Source organism: Vitis riparia, chromosome 16 (assembly GCF_004353265.1).
Source record: "Vitis riparia cultivar Riparia Gloire de Montpellier isolate 1030 chromosome 16, EGFV_Vit.rip_1.0, whole genome shotgun sequence".
Classification (NCBI taxonomy): Eukaryota; Viridiplantae; Streptophyta; class Magnoliopsida; order Vitales; family Vitaceae; genus Vitis; species Vitis riparia.
Window position 1 is genome coordinate 13,388,542 of NC_048446.1, and position 27,687 is coordinate 13,416,228.

The following is a 27,687-nucleotide window of genomic DNA, read 5'->3' on the forward strand; positions in this document are numbered from 1 at the left end:
TGAAATTTACAACCAAAGATAACAAAATTCTCATCTAAATTTATCTTGGCTATAGGAGAAAAATTTTCCTGGCAATCAATACCATAGGTTTGAGTAAATCCTTTTGCTACTAGTCTCGCCTTATATCTTTCTATGCTCCCATCAACTTTACATTTCATAGTAAAAACCCATTTACAACCTACAGTTCTTTTCTCCTTAGGTAAATCCACTAACTCCCAAGTACCACTTCTTTTAAGAGCATTCATCTCCTTCATTACTGCTACTTTCCAATTTGGATCATCAAGGGCTTCCTAAATGTTTCTTGGAACCAATATGTGTGAGATTTTTGAAATAAAGGCTTTATGAGTTTTAAAGAGTTTTTTATATGATAGATATTTGGCAATTGGATATTTAGTGCAGGTTAATGTACCTTTTCTAAGGGCTATAGGAATATCAAGGTCTAAAGAAGAAATGAAAGGAATTGAAGGAAGGTTAAGAGTAGGACTACCTGTGATATCAGGAGCTTCAGTTCCCAAAGGTCCAAATTTGTCATTACCAAGAGGAACATGTTGACTTTGACTCTTTTGATGAGTCTTTCTCTGAGTATAAACCAGACGCTCAGTATTTGGTTGTATTGATTCTCTCCTTATTTCAGATACAGTAATGTTTGGCATTATATGACTAGAATTTTTGTTAGTCTTATCACATTGTTCCTCAGGATTATAAATAAGAGGTGAAGCAGTAGTTAAAATTGTATTTGGTAATGGAGTGGGAGATGAATCCCAAAAAAAATCTTTAATTACATCATTTTCCCCCTAAAGAGAATTTTTGTTAAAAAAAAAAATTATCTTCAATGAAAAAGACATCCATACTCTCATACATTTTTCTGGTTTGGGGATTATAGCATTTATACCCTTTTTTATTAGAGGCATACCCAATGAAAACACATTTTTCTGTCCTTGGATCAAGTTTAGACCGATTATGATTAGGTAGGTGAACGAAAACACTACAACCAAAAACTTTTAGGGGTAAGTTAGAGTACATTCTAGATAAAGGAAAGATTTTTTGATAACATTCTAGTGGTGTGCTATACTTAAGAATTCTGGTAGACATTCGGTTAATGAGATAAGAGGCTTTCAAAACAGCTTCCCCCCAAAAGTATTTTGGAACATTCATGGAAAACATAACAGCATGAGCCACTTCAAGTAAATGTTTATTTTTTCTTTCAGCAATTCCATTTTGTTGAGGGGTATTCACATAAATATATTGATGGTGGATACCTTTTTCTTTCAAAAAAAAAAAACTACCCAAAAATTCATTAAAATACTCAGTTCCATTATCAGTGTGAAAAATGTCAAATTTTACTTGGAACTGAGTTTCAATCATGTTATAAAAAGTTTGGAAAAATTTTCCAACTTCTGATTTTTCTTTCATCAAATAAACCCAACAAAAACGTGTATGATCATCTATAAAGGTAACAAACCATTTTTTTCCAGAAATAGTTATAATTTTTTAAGGTCCCCATACATCACTATGTATTAAATTAAATGGTTTTGAGGAAACATAAGGTTTTGGATAATAAGTAGTACGATGACTCTTAGGTAAATAGCAACTTTCATAATAGAAAGATGAACAATCCAATCCTTTAAACAAAGTAGGAAAAAAATGTTTAAGACATAGAAAACCAGGGTGTCCTAGTCTTAAGTGCCAAAACATTAGTTGTTCATAAACAGAAAGAGAACTAACACTACTAAGGCCCTGAGCCCGTTTATTAGAGAAAACACCATCAAAGTAGTAAAGACCATCTATCAACTTAGCACTGCCAATCTTCTTCCCCGAGTTCTGGTCTTGAAATTCACAGTGAGAATCATAGAAAAAAACACAACAATTAGAGTCTTTGGTAAGTTTACTCACAGACAAAAGATTACACGCTACTTTTGGAACATGGAGAACAGATTTAAGATCTATGTTCTCAGATAATTTTACCAAGCCTTTTCCGGCTATAGGTGAGAAACTACCATCTGCAATCCTAATTTTTTCACCGCTAGAACATGGTGAATAAGTATTGAATAGATTCGAAAAACTAGTCATATGGTCAGAAGCTCTAGAATCAATTATCCATGGAGTAGAATTGAAACAACATGAAAAGACATTAGGTGCACTATCTATTTGTGCTAGAGAAACACTAAGAATACTCGATAGAGAATTAGATTTTAGCATTTTCAGAAGGTGATCCATCTACTCCTTGCTAAAGGGACTTGACTTTGATTCATTGATAGTAGCATTGGCCTTAGGATTTGAACGATAGATTCTCTCTTCGGGCTTGTTGTTCTACCAATTTGCTGGTTTTCCATGGAATTTCCAACAAGTTTCTCGAGTGTGGCGCGGTTTGTTACAATAATCGCACCAGACCTGTGGCCTTTCTCCAGGCCTTAGCTAAAAACTGGATGTTTTATTGGCAGAACCTTTAGCAACACTAAGAACAGAACTTTCAACAATTCCGCTATTAGATTTCTTTCCCAACATTATGTGTTGGCAGCTTTCTTTCCTTCGAACTTCAACAAAGACTTTGCTGATTTTAGGAAGAGAAACTCTATCAATAATTCGTCTTCTAACTTCATCAAACTCTACATTGAGTCCAGAAAGAAACTTATAAATCCTATAAGCCTCCACAGTCTATTTGTAATGATTAGCATCATCAGTGGACTTCCATTCGTAGTCATTGAACAGATCCAAATCCTGTCAAAGAAGCTTCAATGAACTGAAGTACTTGGTGATAGATTCTTCTCCCCTCCGAATCTCACCAAGTTTAAGGGTCAGTTCATACACTTGGGATTGATTACCCAAATCAAAGTACATCTTACTCACATTGTCCCACAATTCTTTGGCTGTGAAGTAGCACATATAATTGGAGTCAATCTTCTCATTCATGGAGTTCATGAACCATGTCATCACCATTGAATTTTCTGCATCCCAGGTTATGTACAAAGGATCCTCCGATGTCGGTGCCACCTTGTTTCTAGTCAAGTACCTAATATTTCCTCTCCTTCTAAGATATATGCGAACTTATTGAGACCATCTTAAAAAATTATCACCATTGAGGCGAATGGTGGTAATCTAAACAGGATGGGATTCAGTATTATGGGTTTGGATTGCAGGTTTAATTGTCGGGCTAGAAGAGGAAACAAGTGGGTTTGGCTCAAAAGAAACGTCAGACATGGCTACTGGGTAGGAAAAGAAAAAAATCGCAAGGGTTTTTTTTGGGTGAATTAGGGTGGCTCTGATACCATGCAAACATAATAGGAAATGAATTTATATTTTTTTTTATTCTATTCTATATTTAAAAATGTATACACGGTATCCTCTTTATAGAGGATTTTTCTCAACACAAAAATAGGAAACAACTTAACAACCTAACAATATACAATTGTCTAATAGATTACAAAAAAAATAAATCTCCTAATATCTTGTATATTTAAATCTCTTAATATCTTGCTAATTATCTCAACCGATCCTATCTTTTTCAACAGTAGGTTTAATGACCAGACTAAATGTATCATGAAAATCAAAACCTAGAACTTAGTGAACCCCTTAGTCACTAAACGAGCTTTGTGTTTGTTAACCAAGTCATCGGAATTTTTTTTAACTTTGAAAACCCATTAACAAGCCACAAGTTAATGGTTGGGAAGAAGTGGAACAAAGGACCAAGTGTTATTAGAGTAAATATCCTAAAATTCCAAGTCCTAAGGACATGCCACTCATTGATGGAAAATACTTTAGAAATAGAATGAGGTTTAAAAATGGGAGGAGTAGGAGCACACGTTGACAAGTAGGTTTTAGGTTTGAAAATACCATTCTTGGATCTAGTAAGCATGGGTGGTTATTTTGAAGGAATGAATGAGATATAGATTGATGTGTAAGGATGAACCACTTGTAAGTGAAGAAGGAGACGTGGGTGGAGAAAAAATACTGGAAGGACAACTAAGAACAATGAGAAGTATGTGAAAACGTTGACATGATGAAAAAACAACAATGTGGGTGAAAGTTGCTGGTTGAAGAAAATGAAAATGTGATTTATCAAATGAGATATGAGATGTGATATAAATTTTTCTATTTGGGTCAAGACACTTGAATCCTTTCTAATACTCAAAATAACCTAGAAATATAAAAGAGATCGAATGGTAGGCAAATTTGTGAGTGTTGTAGAAATGAATGTGAGTATAGAACCTACAACCAAAAACTCGAAGATAAGAATAGAGAGGTTTATGGTGGAAGAGAACCTCAAATAGAGATTGTTAGTTAAGAATCGGAGTAGGCAAATGACTGATAATGTGAATAGTAGTGAGGAAAGCATGATCCCAAAGATTGAGAGAAAAATGAGATTGCGTTAAAAGGGTAAGACCCATTTCTATGACATGTCGATATTTATGCTTAACCATTGATCTATTTTGTTCATGATATTGTCAAGGTTTGGTGTCTAGTGATTTGTTGCTCCTGAATCTGGGAACCAACATGAGTCATTTATCATTTCAGGGTTTTCAAGCATAGTATTCATGAGTAGCGTATTAGAATTATAATTTAGATATTGAAATTCTTTATCAATCTATAGAAACATTAAACAGCTTTGTGACCAGATTTATGACATATTTGACACTAGTTTTGAGATTTCAATAGACCCAGCACAACCTCATCCTCTCCCATATTCAAGCACTTAAGTTGAATGTCTTCCTCCTATGCTATGATATTATTTTTTTTCCTTGACTAAAGTGAGGTGTGATATTGGAGTTTAATGTGGCTATGTTAATATCTAAGGAACTATTCTCTATTAAGTTGTGATGGTGTTGTTCCAATTTGGTCTCATTTTCCATTAGCAAGGCTATAATATCTTCAAACTTGAGTGGTTCACTTCTTGAAGTGATGAAGACAACAAATGCATCATACATATGACTCAAGCCAACAAGAACGTGTAATATTTGGTCATCTTCAAAAACAATATGACCAATGAAGGCTAGGGCATCAATAATACCATTCATTTTAAGAAGATGCGTATGTTGGGATTTTGTTTCTCCTTGACCTTCAACAACAAATCGAAGACATGATTTGGAATGTGGTCCACATTCATTCCATCAATTTAGGAAGGAGAACTAACATTCGAAACCATGTTCGCATCACTGCCCCATGTTTTGTGCAATCTCTAAGCAAACTTTGTGACGGAAATAATCTTTAAAAGGGTAGAGCACTAATGAGTTGGTTCCTTTAAGCCTTCAATCCCTTTCAATCTCAAAAACGCCATCTAAGAAGAGGTTGAGAAAGGTTTAGAAGCACCTAAAACCCAAAAAATAAAGACATTGTTTTTAACCTATGGGTGTGTGTGAGAATGGCAATGGCAGGAGGTACATTTTCGATTTGTTTTCAATTCTACTTATGATCTAATTGCTATTTTGAGGATTGTTATGAGCATGTTTAGATAATTTATGTCTTACAATTGGTATAAGAGCCTTGTATGCCTCTACTTTGTTCGTTTTTGCAATCTGTGTTTTTTAATAAAAAAATATAGTGAGTTTTGGTATTTTGGAGTTTATGGTTTCTTGAAGTTTTTGATGAAAAATATGGTTAGAAATCATTAGAAAATGAGATTTCTAACATTTATATGATTTAAATCGTCAATCTAGTGTTTGGAATACATTGAAACCGTTAGGCTTCATTTCGGGTCACAAACGAGTCAAACAAACCTGTTTGAAGATAGAAGACAACTACACAGGGCATGTCGTTTTGATTGTAAAGAAGGAAAAAATATGTAAAAGAAATAAGAAAATGGACAGTAGCCCAATTGGTCTTAACCTTACCTTTTCCCAGCCACTGCCCAAGTTTGACTTCTCCTAGCAACAATCTTAAAATAAAATAAAATAATTATGGAAATTCATAAAATTTAGTGTTTAAAGATCTTTTAATTTATGGATTTCTTTATGGATATTTTATGTGCTAAATTTTTTTTTTTATTATTTGTATGTATATTTTCATGGTTTATTATGCATACAACATGAAGTTAAATAATTTTGTACATTAAATTAATTCTTAAAGGCTCTTTATGGATTTAATTTTAGATATTTATGTGCTTATAATATTTATTTCATTATTTTGTGTGTGTGATTTATTGTTTTATTATACATGCAATATTGAGTTGAATAATATTAGTACATTGATATTGAGTTTTGTGTACATATTGCTTATGGTTTCATGCAATTTATATAAGTTTTTCTTGTGAATTAATTAAATGTCAAGTGATCCATATAATTTTAATTAATTTGAGAGTAGCCACAACATCTTTGATTATGTAAAATTATATATTAAGTGTTTTGGGATCACATATAGAAAAATGACATTATAGGTAATTAATCATATTTGATATAATAAAATTCTATCCCACATGAATTTTTATTATATTTATATGATTAGTTAGAATGGAATATCAAATTATATTTCTTATATACTCACATGAATTAGGAAAAGGAACATAATTTGATAGTTTTATCATAAGGTTTTACATGGATCTAGTTGAATTAGAATTTTAGCCCACATGCAAGTTTTATGTCACTAGATTCATAATTTTGGAACATGATTTACATTGGTAAAACATGATAAATGGTTATTAGTCTCAATATTGAATTATAAGCATGTATGTTTAATTTTTTTGCAATCATGCAACCTGTAAATTTCTCTAATATAAAATGTGACATTCCTAAATTAAAATGTGATAACTATAAGGTTTGGAATGAGAGAATTCTCCTTCATTTGGGGTGCATAGACATTGATTATGCTATCAGGAAAGACAAGCCAACCATTACTGACACCAACACTACAGCTGAAAAGGCTCTTTATGAACAATGGGAGCGATCAAATTGCCCTAGTGTGATGTTCATAAAGACCAAAATCTTTGCTGGTATTCGTGGTTTTATTAATCAGCACGACAATGTCAAGGCATTACTAAAGGCTATTGATGAGAAATTTGTGACTTCATATAAAGCACTTGCCAGCACCCTGATAATGAAGTTTTCATCCTTAAGGCTCACCGATGTGAGTGGTGTGCGAGAGTACATAATGCAAATGAGGAATATTATGGCACAATTGAAGACACTTGAGGTTGAAATGTTTGACTCCTTCCTTGTGCACTATATTTTGAACACTCTTCCATAGCAATATGGACCCTTCAAAATATCCTACAACACACACAAGGATAAGTGTTCAATTAATGAGCTTCTAACCATGTGTGTTCAAGATGAGGAAAGGCTAAAATTGGAATTGGGTGAGAGTGCATTAATGGCAATGGAAGGAAATGATCGAAATCCAAAAAGAAAGGGAAGGGTAAAATACCACCACAAAGTGGAATCAAGAAGGCAAGTAGGTGTTTCTTATACAAGAAAAAGGGGCACATGAAGAAGGATTACACCAAATTCCATAAATGGCTTGAAAAGAAAGGTAAACCAATCTTATTTGTTTTTTATGAATCTAATATGGTTGATGTTATTTATAACACATGGTGGATTTATTATGGTTCTACAATCCATGTTTCAAATACCTTGTAAGGTATGCAAAGCCTAAGGAAGCCAATGTCAAGTGAGCAATGCATTTATTCAAGAAACAAGATGCATTCACATGTGGAGGCTATTGGAACATGCAGTTTAGTTTTAAGTAGTGGTTTTATTTTAAATTTAGTAAAGATTTTTTATATTCCAAGTTTCTCTAGGAGTTTGATTCAGTTTCAAGAGTTGTACATTTGGGTTATTCCTTTAGTTTTTATGAGACATCTTTCAATTTTTTTATAAATCTAATCTTGTTAGAAATGGTACATTTTCTAATGGTTTTTTCTCTATCAATTTGAAAAATGATACCACTAATAACATTATGCGTGTTCACACTAGTACAAAACGATGTGTTATGAATGAAGATTCCTCTATGTTGTGGCACCAGAGATTAGGACATATCTCCATATAGAGAACTAAGAAATTAGTAAATGATGGAGTACTCAGTACTTTAGATTTTATTGATTTTGACACTTGTGTGGATTGCATTAAGGAAAAGCAAACTAACAAGTCTAAAAATGGTGCTAAGAGGAGCACAGACATATTAGAGATCATACATTCAGATATTTGTTGTCCAGACATGGATGCGTATGGTCTGAAATACTTCATCTCCTTCATAGATGATTACTCGTAATACATGTCTGTCTACTTGCTTCATAACAAGAACGAAGCACTAGATGTCTTTAAAGTTTTTAAGGTTGAGGTAGAGAAACAATGTGGAAAGCAAATAAAGATAATGAAAATAGATAGAGATGGAGAATATTATGGTAGATACACCAAGGATGGACAAGCACTTGGTTCATTTGTGAATTTTCTTCAAGAGCATGGGATAGTTGCTTAATACACCATGTTTGGTTCCCCAGACCAAAATGGTGTAGTAGAAAGAAGAAACCGAACATTAATGGACATGGTTAGGAGTATGCGTAGCAACTCCAAGGTCTAAAGGGTATAGATTCTACTGTCCATCCAATAGCACTGGGATTGTGGAGTCAAGAAATGCTAAGTTTCTTGAGAATGACTTGATTAGTGGGAGCGATCGATCTCATGACATTGTTTCTGAAAGAGATCATATTGATGTCCAACCTTCCACTTCAAGTGTGATGCGACTCATGGTAGCTTAGCTTTAAAGGCGTATCAACAAAATTTATACCTTAAATACTATTACTAAAGTAGTCAAGCTACTATAGCATAGTGGTTCTAGGATCGTTCACTGGGAAGGGTTTTCGCAAACACAAGTGATATTCAAATTAGGAAAATAGGTGATTTTCTTATGGATGTTAGCTTTAAAAGAAGATGAAAATGTTTTAGAAAGATTTAAACTAATCTAAGCTAACATTAAAGACTAAAATGAAAGGGTGTAAAAACAAGTTTCTCAAATATAGGATAGCTATGCTCTGACTCTTATGCAAATTGGAAATCTCAGGATAGGCTCCTCGCGTTGGGGTTGCAACTATGGTGATGCTTGCTTCCCGAACCGGTATGGATTTAGCAAATCAAGTTTTAATCCTTTAAAATGGCAAAACAGATGGTAGTGGATTTTATCAATGGTTATTCACCTTAGACTTCCTTTGAATGGCTCGTAAAAGATAACTAATGGTCTAAAGCCAAAAGCTTACCAAATATTGGCAACTCAAAGTCATTCCAGGTGATAAACTCACCTTTCAATGGCCATTGAAATTGGTTCTAACGGATTAATGCAAAACTTGGAATTGAAAACCTCACCTTCCAATAGCTCGTAGGAGATAACTAATGGATAGAAATCCAAAAGCTTATCAAGTATTGGCCGTTGGAAGTTGTCCAAAGGAAATAAAAACCAAAATTTACATTAATGAACCATTAATGAAAAACGACTACCTTACCTTCCGGGTGCGAGAAATTTCCATGGGATTGCATCCAAGCCATCACATAACATCCATACTTTGAGAAACTTAAAGGTTTTAGCCAACCATCCTCTGAGGAAAAGTCCTCAGAGGCTGTTTGGCTACTAAGAAAATGAGAAAGAAAAGAGAAAAGAAGAAAAACAGAGCTTTATATAATTCTAATTTAATCTACAGAGGATCGATCACCCCATCCGTCCATTCCAATCCAATTCTTGTTTGGAGGTGTTGTGCACCTCTATATATAGCAAAATTACAAGATAAAGCCTTCTGATGGTTGAATACAAGGTTACAAAAGGAATTTACATGAGAAAATATCAAGCTAAAAATATCTGGGAAGTCGGTGGTGCGTGCGTGGAGAAACAGAGGAGATTTGGCATTTTCGCAATGTCAATTTCTCCTTGCGAAAATTTCGCAATGTTGCGAAATGGCAAAATTTCGCATCGTGAGGAAAATCCCCTTGCGAAATTTCGCAAGGAGAAATTCACCTTGCGAAATTCCCGCAAGGTTTGATGCAGTTGTCTTCCGAAGGCCATATCTTCCTCATTTCAGCTCCAAATTGTACACGGTTTGAAGTGTTGGATTCTTGACTTCCTGAGCTTTGAAATGGTATATAGTATGTAGAAAATTGACTTCGGGAAGTGCCCCAAAAGTGCGAAAGAAGACTGCAGCTATTGTCCTCTGTTTTCTTCACTTTGCTTGTTTTTCCTCTTTGCATTCTCTTTGCTTATGCTCGTGTTTCCACTTGAAATTCAAGCCTGTAAACTTCCAAAATCCTTGCTTTAACTTGTCCAATTAGCTCCTCCATCATTTGGCATGCTTGAATTGATTCATAAGCTGATAAAAACATGTAAACTTGCCACAAAATGGTTAAAACCAATTACTAAGGACCTTAATGAATTAATTGGGTTAAATGAATATGATTACTACACAAAGGTGCTTAAAACCATTATAATTAGGTCTACAAAATAGCACTTTTTGGTAGTAATCAAAGTGATAGATTGATTATCATTCACAATGCCCCTCAATTTCAAACAGGTGATGGATAACCAATCATTGAAATTCCACAAACTGCTGATGATAATCCAATGGATCAAGTTGTTCAGAATTCACCAAAAATTGTTGAATAACCAGTTAAGCAACATGATCCTTAGGAAAATGTTGATACAACATTAAAGAGATCTACTAAAGAATGAAAAACAACAACACCTAGTGATTATGTTATGTATCTATAACAATCGAACTATAACATTGGAGCAGAAAATGATCTTGAAACATTTTCACAAGCCATAAGTTGCAAAAAGTCAAATTTATGGTATGATGCTATGAAAGATGAGATGAATTCTATGGCATCTAACCGAGTCTAGAATCTTGTTGAGTTGCCTGACGATGCAAAATCCATTGAATGTAAATAGGTCTTCAAGACAAAAAAGAATTCATAACATTGAAAGATATAAAGCAAGACTCGTTGCCAAAGGATTCACTCAAAAGAAAGGAATCAACTACAAGGAGACTTTTTCTCTTGTATCTAAGAAAGATTCCCTTCATATCATTATGACATTAGTTGCACATTTTGACTTAGAGTTGCAACAAATAGATGTGAAAACAACCTTTCTCAATGGAAATATAGAGGAAGTGGTTTACATGAAACAACCAAAAGGATTTTCCTCTAGTGGTGGTGAGCATCTAGTATGCAAGCTTAAGAAATCCATATATGGATTGAAACAAGTATCTCGTCAGTGGTATTTAAAGTTTCATGATGTTATCTCTTCATTTGGTTTCGTGGAGAACATTATGGATTAATGTATATACCAGAAGGTCAATGGGAGAAGATTTGTTTGCTTGTTTTGTATATGGATGACATTTTACTTACAACCAATAATAAGGGTTTGTTACATGAAGTGAAATAATTTCTCTCTAAAAACTTTAACATGAAGGATATGGCTTATGCAACTTATGTCATTGGCATTAAGAAATATAGAGACAGATTTCGAGGTTTTTTGGGCTTATCTCAAGATACCTATATCAACAAGGTTTTAGAGAGATTTCGGATGAAAGATTGTTCACCAAGTATAGCTCCCATTGTGAAGGACGATAAGTTCAATTTGGACTAGTGCCAGAAGAATGATCTTGAGCAGGAATAAATGAAGAACATTCCTTATGCTTCTATTCTTAGAAGTTTGATGTATGCTTAGGTCTGCACAAGACCTGACATTGCATTTGTTATCTGGATGTTAGGAAGATATCATAGTAATCCATGTATAGACCATTGGAAAGTTGCAAAGAATGTGATGAGATACCTTCAGGGGACCAAAGACTACATGCTTATGTACAAACAGACTGATAATTTGAAAGTGATTCTACTTTGATTCGAACTACGTTGGCTACATTGATTCATGAAAATCAACTTTAGAATATGTCTTGATGGTAGCCGATGGAATTTTTTCTTGGAGAAGCGCAAAACAGACTTTGACTACAACTTCCACTATGAAGGCTGAGTTTGTGTCTTGTTTCGAGGCTACCTCGCATGGTGTATGGTTAAAGAGTTTCATTTCTAAGCTGAGAGTTGTTGATTAAATTTCTAAGCCATTGAGAATATATTGTGACAATTTAGTCGTAGTTTTTATGGCTAAGAACAACAAAAGCAATAGTCGAAACAAGCACATCGACATCAAGTATTTAGCCATAAGATAACAAGTTAAAGAGAAAACAGTGGTTATTGAACACGTTAACACTGAATTAATGATTGTTGATCCTTTGACTAAAGGCAAGCCACTGTTGAAATTTAAGGATCATGTATATAGATTGGGACTTGGTTCTTTTGTGTGATTTTTGTTGTAAGAACAAATGTTATTTTCAATGAAACTCTATTTGTGATGTTTTCTCATATTTGATTTTCTTTTGTACACTTTTATTTATTTGTTGAGAAATATCATTAATGTTTGGACCTAGAATAAACATAGAGTTTATTCATTAAGTTATATAAGCTAGTGTTTAAGAGACATGATGCATTGTGATACATGGAAGATAATACTCGATTTTAGAGGACCTAATTCATATGTTTTGTTTCTTGTTATGATGAATGATGGAATATATGGACCAAATGGGAGAATGTTGGGATTTTGTTTCTCCTGGACCTTCGATAACAAACCGAAGACATGATTCGGAATGTGGTCCACATTCATTCCATCAATTTAAGAACAAGGATCAACGTTCGAAACCATGTTCGCATCTTTACCCCATGATTTGTGCAGGCTCGAAGCAAACTCTATGATGGAAATAGTCTTTAAAAGGGCAAAGCACTAATGGGTTGGGTTCCCTAAGCCTTCAATCTCTTTCAGTCTCAAAAACACCATCTAAAAAGTTGAGAAAGGTTTAGAAGCACCTAAAACCCGAAAAATAAAGACATTGTTTTTAACCCGTGAGTATGTCTAAGAATGGCAATGGCGAGAGGTACGTTTTCGATTTGTTTTCAATTTCATTTATGATCTAATTGCTATTTAAGGATTGTTATGAGCATGTTTAGATAATTTATGTCTTACAACGTAGCCATGGTTGATTATCCTTTCTTCGTGGTTTGAAGCTATATTTTATGTTGCATGCTCTATGCTTTGGATTAAGAGGTGAAAAGTTTCTCTAACTTCTGCCAGATATATGAAGTGATAGATCTAACCATATGTGGAAGAAATGTTTCATCATGGAGGATAACAGCCAGTAGACAAGGAGTTGATCTTGCTACTACCATGTGATGAAAGCATGATTCAATTGTCCACCTTCTTGATCTGTTTCAATGAGAAATTCTAGAAAATATGATTTTTCCATTAAGGATGAAACATTAAAGACCATGGCCTTTAATGGCTACCATTACTTGTTGGCACCATAACAAAAAAATATTTTTATCCAATATCACAACAAGAGGTTGGTCGAATGCTCCGAAGATGGTATTTTAAGTAGTGATAAGGTTTGATGCATGCAAATAATTATGCCATTGAAGTTGATAGAATAAAACATAGTTGTAGTGATGTTATGATCCTAGTGCTCTGATACCATGTTGAGAAACATGTTGAGCTAAACAGGAAAGTAAAATATATCAGAGAAGAAAAAGGTTCTCTATTGTATTACATCGGCAATGATACGTCTTTATATACATTCCAGAACAACAAAAATATATTCTTTTAAAACAATAAACCCTCATTATCCTAGACACATAGTTTATTTATTTTGTTTAGATTCAGTTACACCTACTAGTAATTGACTCTATCACATGGGTGGGAAGCTCTTTAGGGTGGTTAGGACTATCTCCTTATGAGACAATGTACTTGTACTTTTATCTTAACCTCATTAACATTGTTAATATGATAAATGGTCATTAACAAGATTAGTATGATGAATGGTATTAGATTTTTTTATATTTAATAATGACCTATTAAAATGATAATTTGCCTCTTGTGAAAATAGTGATTTTTTTTTTTTTTCGTTAAGTGTAGAATCTTATTACTTTGGCAATATGGTGTTCCCTCAAAAGCTAACTAAACAAGTTTAGAATGGATAACTATGAAAGATAAAATTAATACAATAAAATTATAAGAAATATATTTATATCCTTAATAAAATAAGAAAAAGTTATTCCTTATGAAATAGATAATATATATTTGTGACATGTGAATTTTAAGGTTCAAGAAGTGACTATTCAACCACTACACCAAAGGCTAATTTTGCTTGTAATTGCATTATAAAATAATTTTATAATATTTATTTATGTAATAATAAATTTTAAAATAATATAAGTAAAATAACCTAATATCCTTAAAAATTATAAAATAATATGATATTTATTATGTAAATAAAATTAAATATATAATATATTTTCAATATTGTATTCATTTTCAATAAATATTATTGATTTTAAATCTCTTTATACATATTTTATATTTTTATAATTATTTTTAATTATAATAAAGTATAGATTATATATTTATGATATCATCAATTTGACCACCAGTCCAACCAATTAAATGTAAATCAAGAATTTTTCCAATTCAATGATTAATCCAATTTTGAAAACATTGTTTTTTTAAGTCTTCAACAATATTCATACAAATAATGTCAAACCAATAATTTCATGAAAAATGGGATAACAAGTATAAAGAAAGTGACTTAGGCATGACTAAGATTTGAAATAGATTTACGAGAAAACTAATATTTTATTTTGAAATAATTTGTATTTCATAGATTTCAATTTTACTCCTATTTAATTTGTATCTTAAAATAAAATCCATATAAGACTCAAATATCAAAAATGATTTACGAGAAAACTAATATTTTATTTTTCTATCATTACTTTATACTTTGTTTTAAAATTTTCTTTTAATTTAAATCCTATTTTATTGTTTGTTTAATTATTAATGCTAAAGTAATAATTAAGTTTTTATTCAATTTAATTTTATTTGATAAAAAGACGAAACTGACAAAAATTATATCTTTATATTCAATTTAATTATATTCATTTTTTTTCACATTAATTTTATTTATTTATATCTTTATTTAATATTTAATATTTAGTTCCCATGAACGGTTGAGATTTAAAATTTAATAATTTATATTCAAACCTTATCATTTTCCTTATTTTTTTATATCCATATTTAAAAGTCTTTTGAAATTTTTCCTTACCATAATTACTGAAATCATAACAAATGTAGCGATTTTATAATAAATACATTATCAAGTAAACAAGATCTTAAGTATGTTTGTTTTTCTAACTTTTTGCCAAAAGCAATTTTCTTTTAAGACTTTAAATTGTTTGTTTTTTTGTTTTTTCATAATTTATTATTTAATTTTTAAAATTTTTTGTTGAATAAAAAATTTAAAATATTTAATTGTTTTCTTACTTAATTTTAAGTAAAATTTAAAATTAAATTAAATAGTATTTAATAGTGTTATGTATTAAGTTGTTTGTTTTTATAATATTTTATTTCTATTTTTTTTTAATGTTTAATAGAAGTGAAATATTAAAAAAAAACAATCAACTTAATACTTAACACTATTAAATATTATTTAATTTAATTTTAAATTATACTTAAAATTAAGTAAGAAAACAAACAGGGTCTATTTAATAATTGTTTTCAAAAATTGTTTTCAATTTTTCAAAATCAAAAATTAAAAAAACACATTTAACAATTAGAAACCGTTTTCTCTTTTCTATTTTTAAAAACAGATAACAGAATATTTTGAGAATTAATATTTTAAATTTTTTATTGTTTTCACTTATTTTTTAAGGGATTTTTTTAGAAAATAATTAATTATGCAAGCATATAGAATGATTAAAAGTAAAGTACTGATGTAAAAATTATTTTTGAAACATATTTAAAAAGTATTAAAAATAGGTTAAAAATATTTCAAATTCCAAACAGGCTTTTATTCTATAAAATATCAAAAAATTATATTTCAAAAACTATTTTAAAAATTTTTTTTCAAAATTAATTTCAAAAACAATTATCAAACATACTTATACATTCTCATAATTTATTGTTAGTTATTCAAGGTTATAAAAAAATAAATAAATAAATAAATAAAATCATCAATCAAAGGTTTTTTTTTTAAGATTTCTCAAACTTTCCTTAATCTTATTTAAAGAAAATAAAAGGAAAAAAAAAAAGCCTTTTAAAAATTTCTCCCTTATTTCCTATTATTTTTGTTTCATTTTATATTAATTTTACGAATTAGCAGTCATCACTCACTTTTACCTTATTATTAAGCTTAACATTGTTTCCTTTTTTATTCATTGTGTCTAAATATAATAAAATAATTTCTATTTTTCTGTAATTTCCAAATATAAAAAAAATATATTTTTTTTAACAATTTTTCTCTCTGTTCTTAATTTCATATCATCAAAGTGGAGAAAAAAAAATTACCTTTTTTCCAATTTTTTACTTTTTTTTCTTTTCCATTTTCATTAAGTTTTCGGTTAGCAAAATTAGCAAAGATACTTATTGTTTATAAAATTTATATTTCCCTATATGTTGTAATCCATAGAGACATGCACTATCTTTGAATCAATATTCTCTGGACAAATTCAACCAAGATTCTATTTACATTTTGAATGCTCCCTAAAATGGCCTGTGAAACATGGTTAGGAAGGAGTTAATATATTGCATCTTGATCTTTAATTAGAAATAATTAATGGAGGCAATCGTATTGCAAGTTGGTAATGAGCCTCAAGAAGACCACCCTCCCCTCTATATGAACAGCCATTCATCTCAGTGTAGTGATCAGATGATTGAGAGAACCATATTGTAGGAAAAAATGGAGATGGGTGGAGGGAAGATGATAGGAGTAATGATGGTGATGACTATGGTGGTGAGTGTGTCTTCACAGGATTATGGAGATGCCTTGACGAAGAGCATTTTGTTTTTTGAAGGCCAAAGGTCTGGAAAGTTGCCTTCTTCCCAGAGGGTTAATTGGAGAAAGGATTCTGGTGTGAATGATGGCAAAGATATCAAGGTGAGTATCTCATCATCTCTCATTCATTGTCACCATTTAATTTTCCATTAGCAGATGTTCATAAATTTAATTTTCTTTTTTCACAAATTTTAGTATGCATGTGAGAAAATTTTGGGAAGGATTTGTTAAAACTGTTTTTGAAAACAGTTTTTGATGTTTTATAAAATAAAAATCTTATTAAAAATTTGACATATTCTTAAAATGTTTTTTATGTTTTAAAATATATTTATAAATAATTTTTATTTATAATATTTTATTTTTAATCATACCCCCTATTTCTATAATTATTTTTAAAATAATAGTAAGAAACAAGTTAAAATAATTAAAAAATATGTATTTTTTGAAAAAAAAAAAAAAAGTTAGCCATAAAACATGAAGAATTGGAAATTGTCTTTTTAAATGGTTGCCAAACAAAGCCTTATGTAAAAAAATAAAATTATATAAAATAAATTAAAAATCAAATAGTATGCCATGAAGTCTCCATGTAATTAATTTTCAGTCTTTTCTTTTATTTCTTTCTTTGGAGCAAATAGGGAAGTAAATGGAGATGCATTGCATGCGATCTTGGAAGACAATGTTACCATAATCTCTCGAAATAGTCCGTAAAAAAGTCAACTATTTAGGATATTTACTATTTTTTCTTGATATTCAATATATTTTCCATAAATAAATACTTGCAGAAGACAAATATATTTTTTATTTTTTGTGTGAGGTTTTAGAAACATTAATCCTACCATAATTATATATTTAGAACGATTTGAGAATATTTTTATTTAAAGTATTGAAAATGACTGATTAAATCTATCCAAACATCGGGTTGAGACAAGTAATCCTACAAGTATTTTTTTTTTTACTTTTTATTGTGTTTGCTAAATCTGCAAGGCATAAATATTTTCTCCAACAATACTTTTTTTTTTTTTATGTTAGAAGTGTTTTTGAAAAACACCATCAAATGAATTATTAGAGCGTCTTTGACAATTATTTTAAAAAGCGTTTTTACTCTTTCTAATTCTTGATAAAAAATTTCAAATATTAAAAAAGTTAAAAGGACTTAAAACATTCATTATCAAATAAACTCTTAATTGGTTGAACATTAAGGTTATGTTTGGTTCCCGGAAAATACTAAGGAAATAAAAAAATATAAAGAAAAATGATTTTTTTCATGTTTAGTTGTCCTATGAAAAATATTAAAGAAAATCAAATATAATTAAAATTGATTAAAAACTTATATATTTTTAAATTATTTAATCTTTATATTGATGAGTTAAAATAAATAAAATGAGTTTGAAATAATAAAAAAAATAATTTATCAACTTTTAATATATTTTTTATTTTCCTTCACTGTTTTTTTCTTTTTTTTTTCCCTTACATTTTCCCTCAAATTTTCTAGGAACCAAACATAGCCTAAGAGTTTATTTACCTACTATTTTCGAAAACAACTTTCTTTTTTAAAAAACAAAAAACTTAGAAAACATGTTTGGCAACCAGAAAATTGTTTTCTATTTTCTGTTTTCTGTTTTTTGTTTTCTCAACTTTATGTTATTGAGAACAGAAAACGGAATGTTTTCAAAGAACATCTTTTTAATCGTTTTCACTTATTTTTTTAGAATTGTTTTAAAAAATAATAATTATACAAACATGTATAATAATTAAAAATAAGGTTCTAGACATAAAAATTATTTTTAAAAATATTATAAACGGATTAAAAACATGAAATAAAGGTGTAGACATAAAAATTATTTTTAAAACATATTTAAAAATAGTAAAACAAATTAAAAATATTTCATATTCTAAATAGACTTTTGTTCTATAAAATATTAAATAATAGTTTTTAAAAATTATTCTTAAAAATTATTTTTGAGAACTGTTTCTAAAAACAATTACCAAATAGAGCCTAATAAGTCTTTGTTTGGGAAGTGTTTTCAAAAACAATTTTGAAAACTATTTTTTGATTTTTGTTAAACAAAAGTTCATTTGGGAACTTGTGATGTTTTTAACTTATTTTTATCAATGTTTCATTCTTAATATTCTATTATCTATTTTTTTTTTCCAATTTTTTTTACTTAATAATATAAAAATGGTAAGATTTAAAACTAATTATGCAATCATGAATAGGTGGATTTGACCGGAGGCTACTACGATGCTGGAGACAACGTAAAATTCAACTTCCCAATGGCATTCACCACAACCCTTCTAGCGTGGAGTGTGATAGAATTTGGGCAGTTCATGGACCCAGACCTTCAAAATGCGCTGGACGCCGTTCGATGGGGCACTGACTACTTGCTCAAAGCTACCACCACTCCTGGCACTGTCATTGCTCTTGTTGGCGATCCCTTCGGTGACCATAATTGCTGGGAAAGGCCTGAAGACATGGACACTCCTCGGACCACTTATGAAGTCAACACTAAGTCTCCCGGTTCAGAAGTCTCAGCAGAGATAGCCGCTGCGCTTGCTGCAGCTTCCATAGCTTTCAATGCTTCTGATTCTCAGTACTCCCAAACACTTGTAACCCGGGCAATATCGGTAACTAAGATTTAAGAATCCATTTGATAGTAATTTTAGGAAGCGTTTCCATTATTTCTAACACTTGAAAATTTTCATCATTCAAGTATACGAAAAATTAGAAACATCTTCTAAAATTAGCACAAGACATACTCCGAATCTATATGACAGTTTCTACTAGTTGAAAATTTATATATAAAAATGTATTTTTAAGTATTAAAAATATTAGAAACGTTCCGTATAATGCTCATGACTTGGGGTTTGCTTGCTAACCAATAATACTTTTTACACCTCAGGTATTCGACTTTGCAGATCAGAATAGGGGTTCCTACAACGATGCTATCGGTCGCGTGGTGTGCCCATATTATTATTGTGATGGCAGTGGTTACATGGTATGCTCAAAATTCAATATGTCTGTGTTTCAAACGTTCTTTCGATCATTAACAACCCAATTCCACTTTGATGGGTCTTCATGACAAGAAACTCAGTACATGTATAGTGTCAAAAACATCTTCTCCTATAAAAAGTTAAAAAGATCCATTGAATTGAATTAGACGATATCTATGTAGAAAAGAGCAGGTCCTTACAGGGACAAGGAACCTTTCTGAAGTACTAGTCGTATACATGTTTGTTTACAGGATGAATTGGGTTGGGGAGCAGCATGGTTATACAAAGCAACTAACAACGAGTCTTATTGGAACTATGTTCAATACACCATAAACAATTTGCCAAAGTATATAAAGGTGATGGATACTGATGGAACCCTAAGCTACCGTGATAACTTTGCAGAATTTGGATGGGACACCAAAGTTGCGGGCATTAACGTCCTTGTCTCCGGGGTAATTAAGCACATGGGGCAGTACCCCTTTAGTTTCTTCTTCACGCAAAACCTTCTCCCAGCCTAAATTAATTCTCTTCTTGTCATGTTGCAGTGGGTACTGCAGGAAAAACTTGATCCAAGTCCCTTTGTCCTTGATGCTGACAGATTTGTTTGTACCATATTGCCTGAATCGCCTACTAAATCCGTTACATACTCTCCAGGTAGTTCTCTCTGCCTAGATTGAATCAGTTGATTTGATTGGATTATGGTTTAATTGGTTTTTTGGAATTGTATTGATGTTAGGTGGGCTCCTGTTCAAAAATGGTCCAAGTAATATGCAGCATGCAACGGCATTGTCTTTTCTTCTTGTTGTTTATGCTGGCTACTCAAAACGTAATGGAAGACAGATTCAATGCGGTGATGTTGTTGTCTCTCCGGATAGGCTTGTAGAAGTCGCAAAAGGCCAGGTATGCACGAAAGCTTGAAACCATTACCTGCTCTAACATATAAACTTACATTGTACGCATTTATACAATTCGTGTTACTGAGTCATATTTGTGTCACCTTAAAATTTAGGCTATCATAATCTGGTGATTAAATAACTCTAGTGATTAAATAACTAACACATTATGTAATTTATCTAATTATCAAGTCAAATTATGCAATATTTCGTATTAAATAAGTGGAAAAGATTACGACTATATACGTATTTTAAAATTATAAAGACTTATTGGGTTTAAAGTAAATAATATTTATATGGTTAGAAGTAAGTCGTTACAAATATTATCAAAATCAATTTTACCCTAATATGGAAGTTTATTTGTCCCCATAAGACACATTTGTATAGAGTGTTTATTTGTTTGACCTCACAAGTATAGGACACACTCGAAGATGTTGTCTTCATGAAAGGGTGATTATGATTTCTTACATCAAATAGAAGAAAAAGTTTTTGAATTATATATATAGATATTCCTCGTGATTGTAACATCATTGAACAAAATGTTTTATATATATATATATAGGTGTTTTTTAAAATTATAACTTATTATTATGTTCAAAACAAACAATTATATAATAGAAAGCAATTCCTTATAAACTATATATTAATTAAGTAATTATGATTAACCCCCTAAGGTGGTGTTCCTTTTTTTCACTTAATTTTAAATAGAATTTTAATATTTAATAGTGTTAAGTATTAAGTTATTTATTTTTTAAATATTTTATTTCTATTAAATATTAAAAAGTAAAGAAAAACTATTATATTACTTTTTTCGATTAGAAAAAACAAAATATTTTGATTTTTTCTATTCAATAAAAAAATCTTAATAAATCATGAAAAATTATAGAAACAAACAATTTAAAGTCTGAAAGCAAATTGCTTTCAGCAAAAAAAAAAAACTAAAAAAAAGAACATATCAAACTAATGACATATATTGACAAATTGTATCAAATTTTTTGCATATACAACATTTTAGGTTAAGGATAAGGGATATATATATATATATATATATGGTGGATTACTCATCAATGGAGGGCTGTCGTACATGTAGTTGTTGAATTAAGCAGGTTTATGGGTTTATGCAGGTGAATTACATTTTAGGAAACAATCCATCGGGCATGTCATACATGGTGGGATATGGTGACAAATTTCCGAACAGGATACATCACCGAGGCTCATCCTTACCTTCCATGGATGCACACCCAGATCGCATTGACTGTAATGGGGGAACGCCCTACTTCCAGACCCAAGATCCAAATCCAAACTTGCTAACGGGGGCTGTTGTTGGAGGACCTGCTCCCGATGATTCATATGCAGATTCTCGAGCCGATGTTTCACAATCGGAGCCAGCTACATATATAAATGCTCCTCTCGTTGGTTTATTGGCATACTTCAAAGCTAATTCTTAAAGTGATTGTCAATGAGCAGTCACATGTTCCGTGATTGGGTTTTTCACCCACAATCACCCCCTTTTCTAGTTTGTTGTTTTCAGAATCTTGCTTTTAAGAAAATGGTAATCTAATGTCCACACTGAGAATGGGTTGGGCGAAAACCCACTGGGTTTTTGCCAGGCACTGAGCCTTTCTTGTATCCAGTAGCCTATTTCATCTTTGAGTTCACTACATCCCTTTTTGCTTTTCTTCTAGGAGGTGAAACAAACAAGAATATCAGCATTTGAACTGAAAGGAGATATCAATACCAACCCTACTCATCATTTTGGTGGCAATGAATGAACATAAGAAGCCTCTACCATTGATGCAAAATATCAAACACCCAACACATAAATGAATACTGCACTTCTGAAATTTCAACCATAATCAGAATGTTCACACCAAGGTTTAGAATTAAAGCCTTCAAAGCATATAATCACAAGTTCATGAACATCATCAACTCTAGCAAATATGACAAGCTTTTCGCTCATTCGAAGAAACATCAAACACTCAGTCAAAGTAACCAACAAACTCTATGTGTCAATGCTCAACCAAATAGAGAGATTTTTCTTGGAGAAACCAACTCCAAAGAAATGACCCTAGAAGAAGTCCCAAAAGAGAAAAAATAAGGAAAGGAACTACTAGGATGGCATTTTTACCTTTCCATGATATCAACTTCATCCAATCTTAAACTAAAATTAAAGCATCATTCACCATTGAACATTTTTCAAGTGAGAAAAGTACTTTTACTCACTTGGCATATCTATCTCCTTATCAAGAAAGGTTCTTGTAATACCCAGATTCATTCTGCTGGTTTTCCAACACTCTGCTTTGTAATTGGGCAAATCATAAACTTAATAAAATTAATTTAGGGTCCTAGTCACTAATACATGCTGAGAGTACAAGTACCGGATATGGGGTCACTAATCAAACTGCATCAAAGAGTTTGAGGCAGTCATGGAGAAAAAATTTATATTTTGGCATTTAATGAACTCTTTAACAAAATACTAAAATCTAAAAGACTTGTAACACAGAGCATCATTATTCACTACTACAGCAGTGTCATTTTTTATCAATTATTTACTTAAATAATAGTTAAAGAGTGGAGGATGTTTGTTTTCTCTGATTACAAACAGTACTTGTTCTTACCAATCAGGACCCCTTTTTTTATTCAATCAAAAAAAAGAAAAAAAAAGAAGGAAAAACACAACCGAAAATAAAATAAGAGGGGAAAAATATGCCAAAGGAAAAATCAGCAACAATGAAAGTACAAAAGGAAAATGTTGTAAGGATCTAAATGGGAGTTCTCTACGGTTATTGACAAACTGTTCAGTTCGAAAAACACAAAAAGAAAGGCAAAAACTTTCTGGACCATTCTCATAATCTGAAGACAAATAAAAGCCAGAAATGCTCAAGGTTTATCAATCAAACATGGCATTTCATTGGAAAATTTTTCACTGCAGGAGTAAGCATACTAATTCACATGCTTAACTCTAATTTTTTATTCACTTCATTATATTTTCATGCAGCAGGCTCACAAGAAAAGATGATGGAACAAAACATCCAATGTGATGGAACCTTGCAAAACACTTCAAGGATACACATTCTTTCAAGTACAATTTAAAATGTAAAGTTTTGCTCACTCTTTGAAAGTCGCCAAGACATACTCTTATGATGCAGCTAAATGCAATTATAAAGTCAAACAAGGTACTTTCCTTGAAAAGATTTAAGTAAAGAAAAGACTTTTATTTAATATGTTAAAGAGTTGTTATTTAAAAAACCTCCAGTCGTGATCATCACTGTTCAAGAAAACTTTTAAAGCTTTAAATGACCTTTTGTGTATATGTAAACACACTGTCCTAAGGCATTTTGACAGCAAGAAATTTTAGTGCTCACAAAGCTCCACAAAGAGGCCAATTCCATTTCACCCATAGTCAAACAGAGTTCCAAACCACAAAATCACATCCATCAGTAGGTCACCAAGAAATCACAGTTGACTTACAAAAACTCCTTATTTACAAGTTTGACATTATAAACTACCAAAAGTAACTGGTTTACCGTCTCTGCCATACTTTTGTATCTTGACTAGAAGAGCAGTCTCTTGCCCAGTGACCAGGCTTACCACACTTATAACAGGTACCTGATGAAGCAGGCCTTCCTCCTGAATCAGCAAGGGGCTCAGGTGAACGCATCTGGCAATCTTTTGCCCAATGCCCTTCCTTGCCACATTTGAAACAGGAAGAACCACTTTGTGCCCCATGGCTTTTGATGCTTGCATTGGTGGTGGTGGTGTTATAACCCCTCAAAGCACCGACTGGGAGCCCAGCTGGTACAGTTTGATCATTGCACCATTTGAAAAACCCACAAGAACCTCCCTAAACCACAAAGCAACCCACAAGCCTAATTTGGTAATTTGATTCTAACAAAGGTCATCCAATTTTGCACTAAACGGGTGCACATGTCATAATAAGATTCATTCAAAGAATCAATCAGGGAGGGCAAATATTCTAAGAATGAAACTCAAATGGTCATTAGAACAGTGTTGACATTTGACAAATTATACAATTTGGAAAAGAGAATAAGCAATGATGAAGGAAATATGACCCTAGAATTTGGCAACAAATATATTTTTGCAATATATACATACATACATATATATATATATATATATACATAATTGGTAGGTCTTGTAAAGCATACAAAATAATTGTTTACATTCTACATATTTTGGACATAACTGCAAAAACTTCTAACTACAAATTACAAGGCTCCCTTATGATAACAAAACTACCCGTTAAGATCAGTTTTCCACAAGGAGGAATTAAGAGGACGTTGCCTATAAAATTCTGGTGGAATGGATGGAATGGAAATTTGTATTTGGAGTGTTTTGTGATCATAGAGTACCTATGAAGCTAAAAGAAGATTTTATAATATATATGATCAGAAAGTTGAGAAACAAAGTGTCAAAAACCGGATGCAGCTGAAGTGAGATGTTACAATGGATAAGTGAAACCATGGAACTTCCCAAGATAAGATGAGGAAAAATTGTGTTAGATTATTCATCCATGTTCATTGATGTGTGCAACTGTGAGAGTGATTTGACACTAGTTGAAGGCATCAAAAGAAGGGGAAGAAAAAAAAAAAAAAAAAAAAGAATGTCACCTAAGGTGGTCAGAACAGATATTGCTCCCTATGAATTAATAGGCTGAATGGCAGAAAACATTTGGTAATCCAACCCCTCAGTAGTTGGGGATTTTAAGCTTTGCTAACATGAGTTTATCTTCCTCCACCAACCATGAAATGTAAGCTAACAGCCTAAGAATACCAAAGTCGTGCATTTAAAATAACATATGAGGTAGTTCTGCTCACTTTGTTAATACTTTGAGGTTTTGGCACACATAAATATAAATCATTCAAAAAGTCTCCAATTTCCGATCCAAAGCACAATAGAGTCGATATATGTGAGTGGAAAACTGCATGAATACATGCCATAAAATTTTTTATCTTCCTTTTTCTTTCCCCAATGTCTCAAAACAACCAAAACATGTGGACCAGGTACCATGTCAGCTACATCCAAAATGATTATGGGACTCAATCATATTATCAATGTTTTAGCTTATGTTTGATTCTTGAAAAAATTGAGGGAAAAAATGAGAGAAAGAAAAAATAAATGAAAAAAAAAATTAAAGTTAATGAATTATCTCTACATGTTTCTTCAAACTCATTTCACTTAACCTCTATTTGCATACACTTCCTGTTTTCAATTTCTTAAATCAGAAAATAGTAATGACTTTTATATAAGATACAATATCTCTTAAAAATTTGCATTGAAAAAGTCATGATTTTAAAAACTATTTAAAAATTTTGAGGTATCAAAAATTTTTTATTAACTCAAATTTTAAAATTTCTACAAGTGATTTTTAAAGACATAAGGAAAAATCTATACAATTTGTACCAAATGTGTATCCAAATGGAAAACAAAAACAAGGGGTGCATCCAAAGGGAAACTTATGCCTTTTTTTCAAAAGTGTTTTCGAAAACTATTTTTTGATGTTTTGTAAAACAAGGGTCTGTTTAGGAATCTAAATATAATTAATCTATTTACTATGTTTTAAAATAGCTTTTAAAAATAGCTTTTATTTGTAATACTTATTTTAAGTCATCTTCCACATTTGAATAATTATTTATTAAAACAGTTCTCATAAAACAAGTAAAAGCAACTAAAATATGTTTTTTTTTTTAATAACAAAAAAAATGTTTTTTTTCTCATCACCAAGCGTTTTTTTTTTTTTATCATTTTTTTTCCTCTCTTTAATAATTTCCTGGGAACCAAACACAGCATTAAATTTAAACCTCGGGAAAAAAACATCATGATATAATTGGAGAGCTTATATTTTGGCCCAAAAACAAAAACCCAAGCGTGCATCACACATGCCTAGGAATTGACTACAGACACTTGAGAAACAAGGAACTTGGCTTACAAAATTGCAGGATACATGTAAAATAAAATTAAACAATAATAATAACAACGCAAAAAGAAGTCATAGAGTATGAATAATACCTGGTTAGCAGGGCAGCGGTAGAACTGCTGCCCGGCATTATTACCGGTTTTTGCAGTTAGAATCAGGCAAGAACCAGCACCACAGGGACATTTAAGATCAGGGAATGAAGAGTTCAATCCAGAATTTATAGCCCCAAAAGCATCGTTACTAATTCCAGAAGAATTGTCACACCACTGGAAGAACCCACAGCCCCCATTTTCCTATAACCCCAGAAACCGCTGAAATGTTAATCAGCTTTAATGACCTAATTGCAGTTTAAAGACATCCACCAACACATTCAAAGTATCAATAATTGAAATCTACCTCTCTGAGAGGACATTTGTAGAATTTGCGGCCCGGGTTTTTCTGGGTGTTGGAAGTGAGAATGAGACAGGTTCCCAATCCGCAGGGGCATGGCTTTTCGGGAGGGGAAGAATCTCCGCCGTCTGATTTACCGGAGGAAGAAACAGAGGATGATCCTCTGCTGCTCGGAGCACCGGATGCGGCGGTGGCGCTCTGCTTCCATGCCAGACTGTTGCTTCCTCTGAGAGCGGCAGTGTAGACGCCTTCTTTTGCAGCGTCGGAGGTGTAGGTCCTGCGCCGCTTGTTCGACAGAGCATTGGCCTCCACTGCTGCGACGGCGCTCAGGAAATCTTCGTCTTCAACCACCAAAACGGCGTCGTCTGGCTCCACCATTGTCTGTCTCTGGTTTTCTGCTCCAATTTTGGGCCCTTCCCGCCTGTTCACTGCCGCTTTATATCAATACGCCACGTGCCTACCCATCGCGGGAACGATGCTGACGTGGTGCCATCCCAACGGCAGTGAATTCTAGATGCATGATTGAATAATTATTTAATTAATTATTACCTAAATTAATTGAAATAATCTCAAATTTGCAAATCTAATCTTTCGTATATTTTAATCTAAAAAAATATCCATTTTTGACCCAAAGAAAAAAA

At 31.8% G+C, this 27,687-nt stretch overlaps 2 protein-coding genes across 2 annotated transcripts; one reads left to right on the top strand and one right to left on the bottom strand.

Annotated features, from left to right (window-relative positions):
• The first annotated feature begins 16,561 nt into the window (after window positions 1-16,561).
• Window positions 16,562-22,287, top strand: LOC117933015 (endoglucanase 8-like). Its single transcript, XM_034854360.1, has 8 exons — window positions 16,562-16,599; window positions 16,768-16,936; window positions 19,052-19,459; window positions 19,735-19,830; window positions 20,077-20,277; window positions 20,371-20,479; window positions 20,562-20,725; window positions 21,843-22,287. The coding sequence occupies exons 1-8, from the start codon at window positions 16,562-16,564 to the stop codon at window positions 22,164-22,166; spliced, it is 1,509 nt and encodes a 502-aa protein (XP_034710251.1). The 3' UTR covers window positions 22,167-22,287.
• Window positions 22,288-24,076: 1,789 nt separating this feature from the next.
• Window positions 24,077-27,463, bottom strand: LOC117933016 (cold shock protein 1-like). Its single transcript, XM_034854361.1, has 3 exons — window positions 27,053-27,463; window positions 26,749-26,949; window positions 24,077-24,562 (listed from the first exon to the last, which is right to left on the bottom strand). Exons 1-3 carry the CDS (start codon window positions 27,422-27,424, stop codon window positions 24,242-24,244), a joined length of 894 nt encoding a protein of 297 aa, XP_034710252.1. The 5' UTR covers window positions 27,425-27,463; the 3' UTR covers window positions 24,077-24,241.
• Between the last annotated feature and the right edge of the window lie 224 nt (window positions 27,464-27,687).

What these genes read in the sequence shown, in the direction of transcription:
- LOC117933015 (XM_034854360.1), top strand. Translation starts at nt 16,562, where the DNA reads ATGGTTAGGAAGGAGTTAATATATTGCATCTTGATCTT. An exon ending in TTGTAACCCGGGCAATATCG is followed by an intron (nt 19,460 to 19,734) that starts GTAACTAAGATT and finishes TTTACACCTCAG; the next exon opens with GTATTCGACTTTGCAGATCA. An exon ending in TTAACGTCCTTGTCTCCGGG is followed by an intron (nt 20,278 to 20,370) that starts GTAATTAAGCAC and finishes GTCATGTTGCAG; the next exon opens with TGGGTACTGCAGGAAAAACT.
- LOC117933016 (XM_034854361.1), bottom strand. Translation starts at nt 27,424, where the DNA reads ATGGTGGAGCCAGACGACGCCGTTTTGGTGGTTGAAGACGAAGATTTC. An exon ending in ACAAATGTCCTCTCAGAGAG is followed by an intron (nt 26,950 to 27,052) that starts GTAGATTTCAAT and finishes CTGGGGTTATAG; the next exon opens with GAAAATGGGGGCTGTGGGTT. An exon ending in ACCGCTGCCCTGCTAACCAG is followed by an intron (nt 24,563 to 26,748) that starts GTATTATTCATA and finishes TTTGTGGTTTAG; the next exon opens with GGAGGTTCTTGTGGGTTTTT.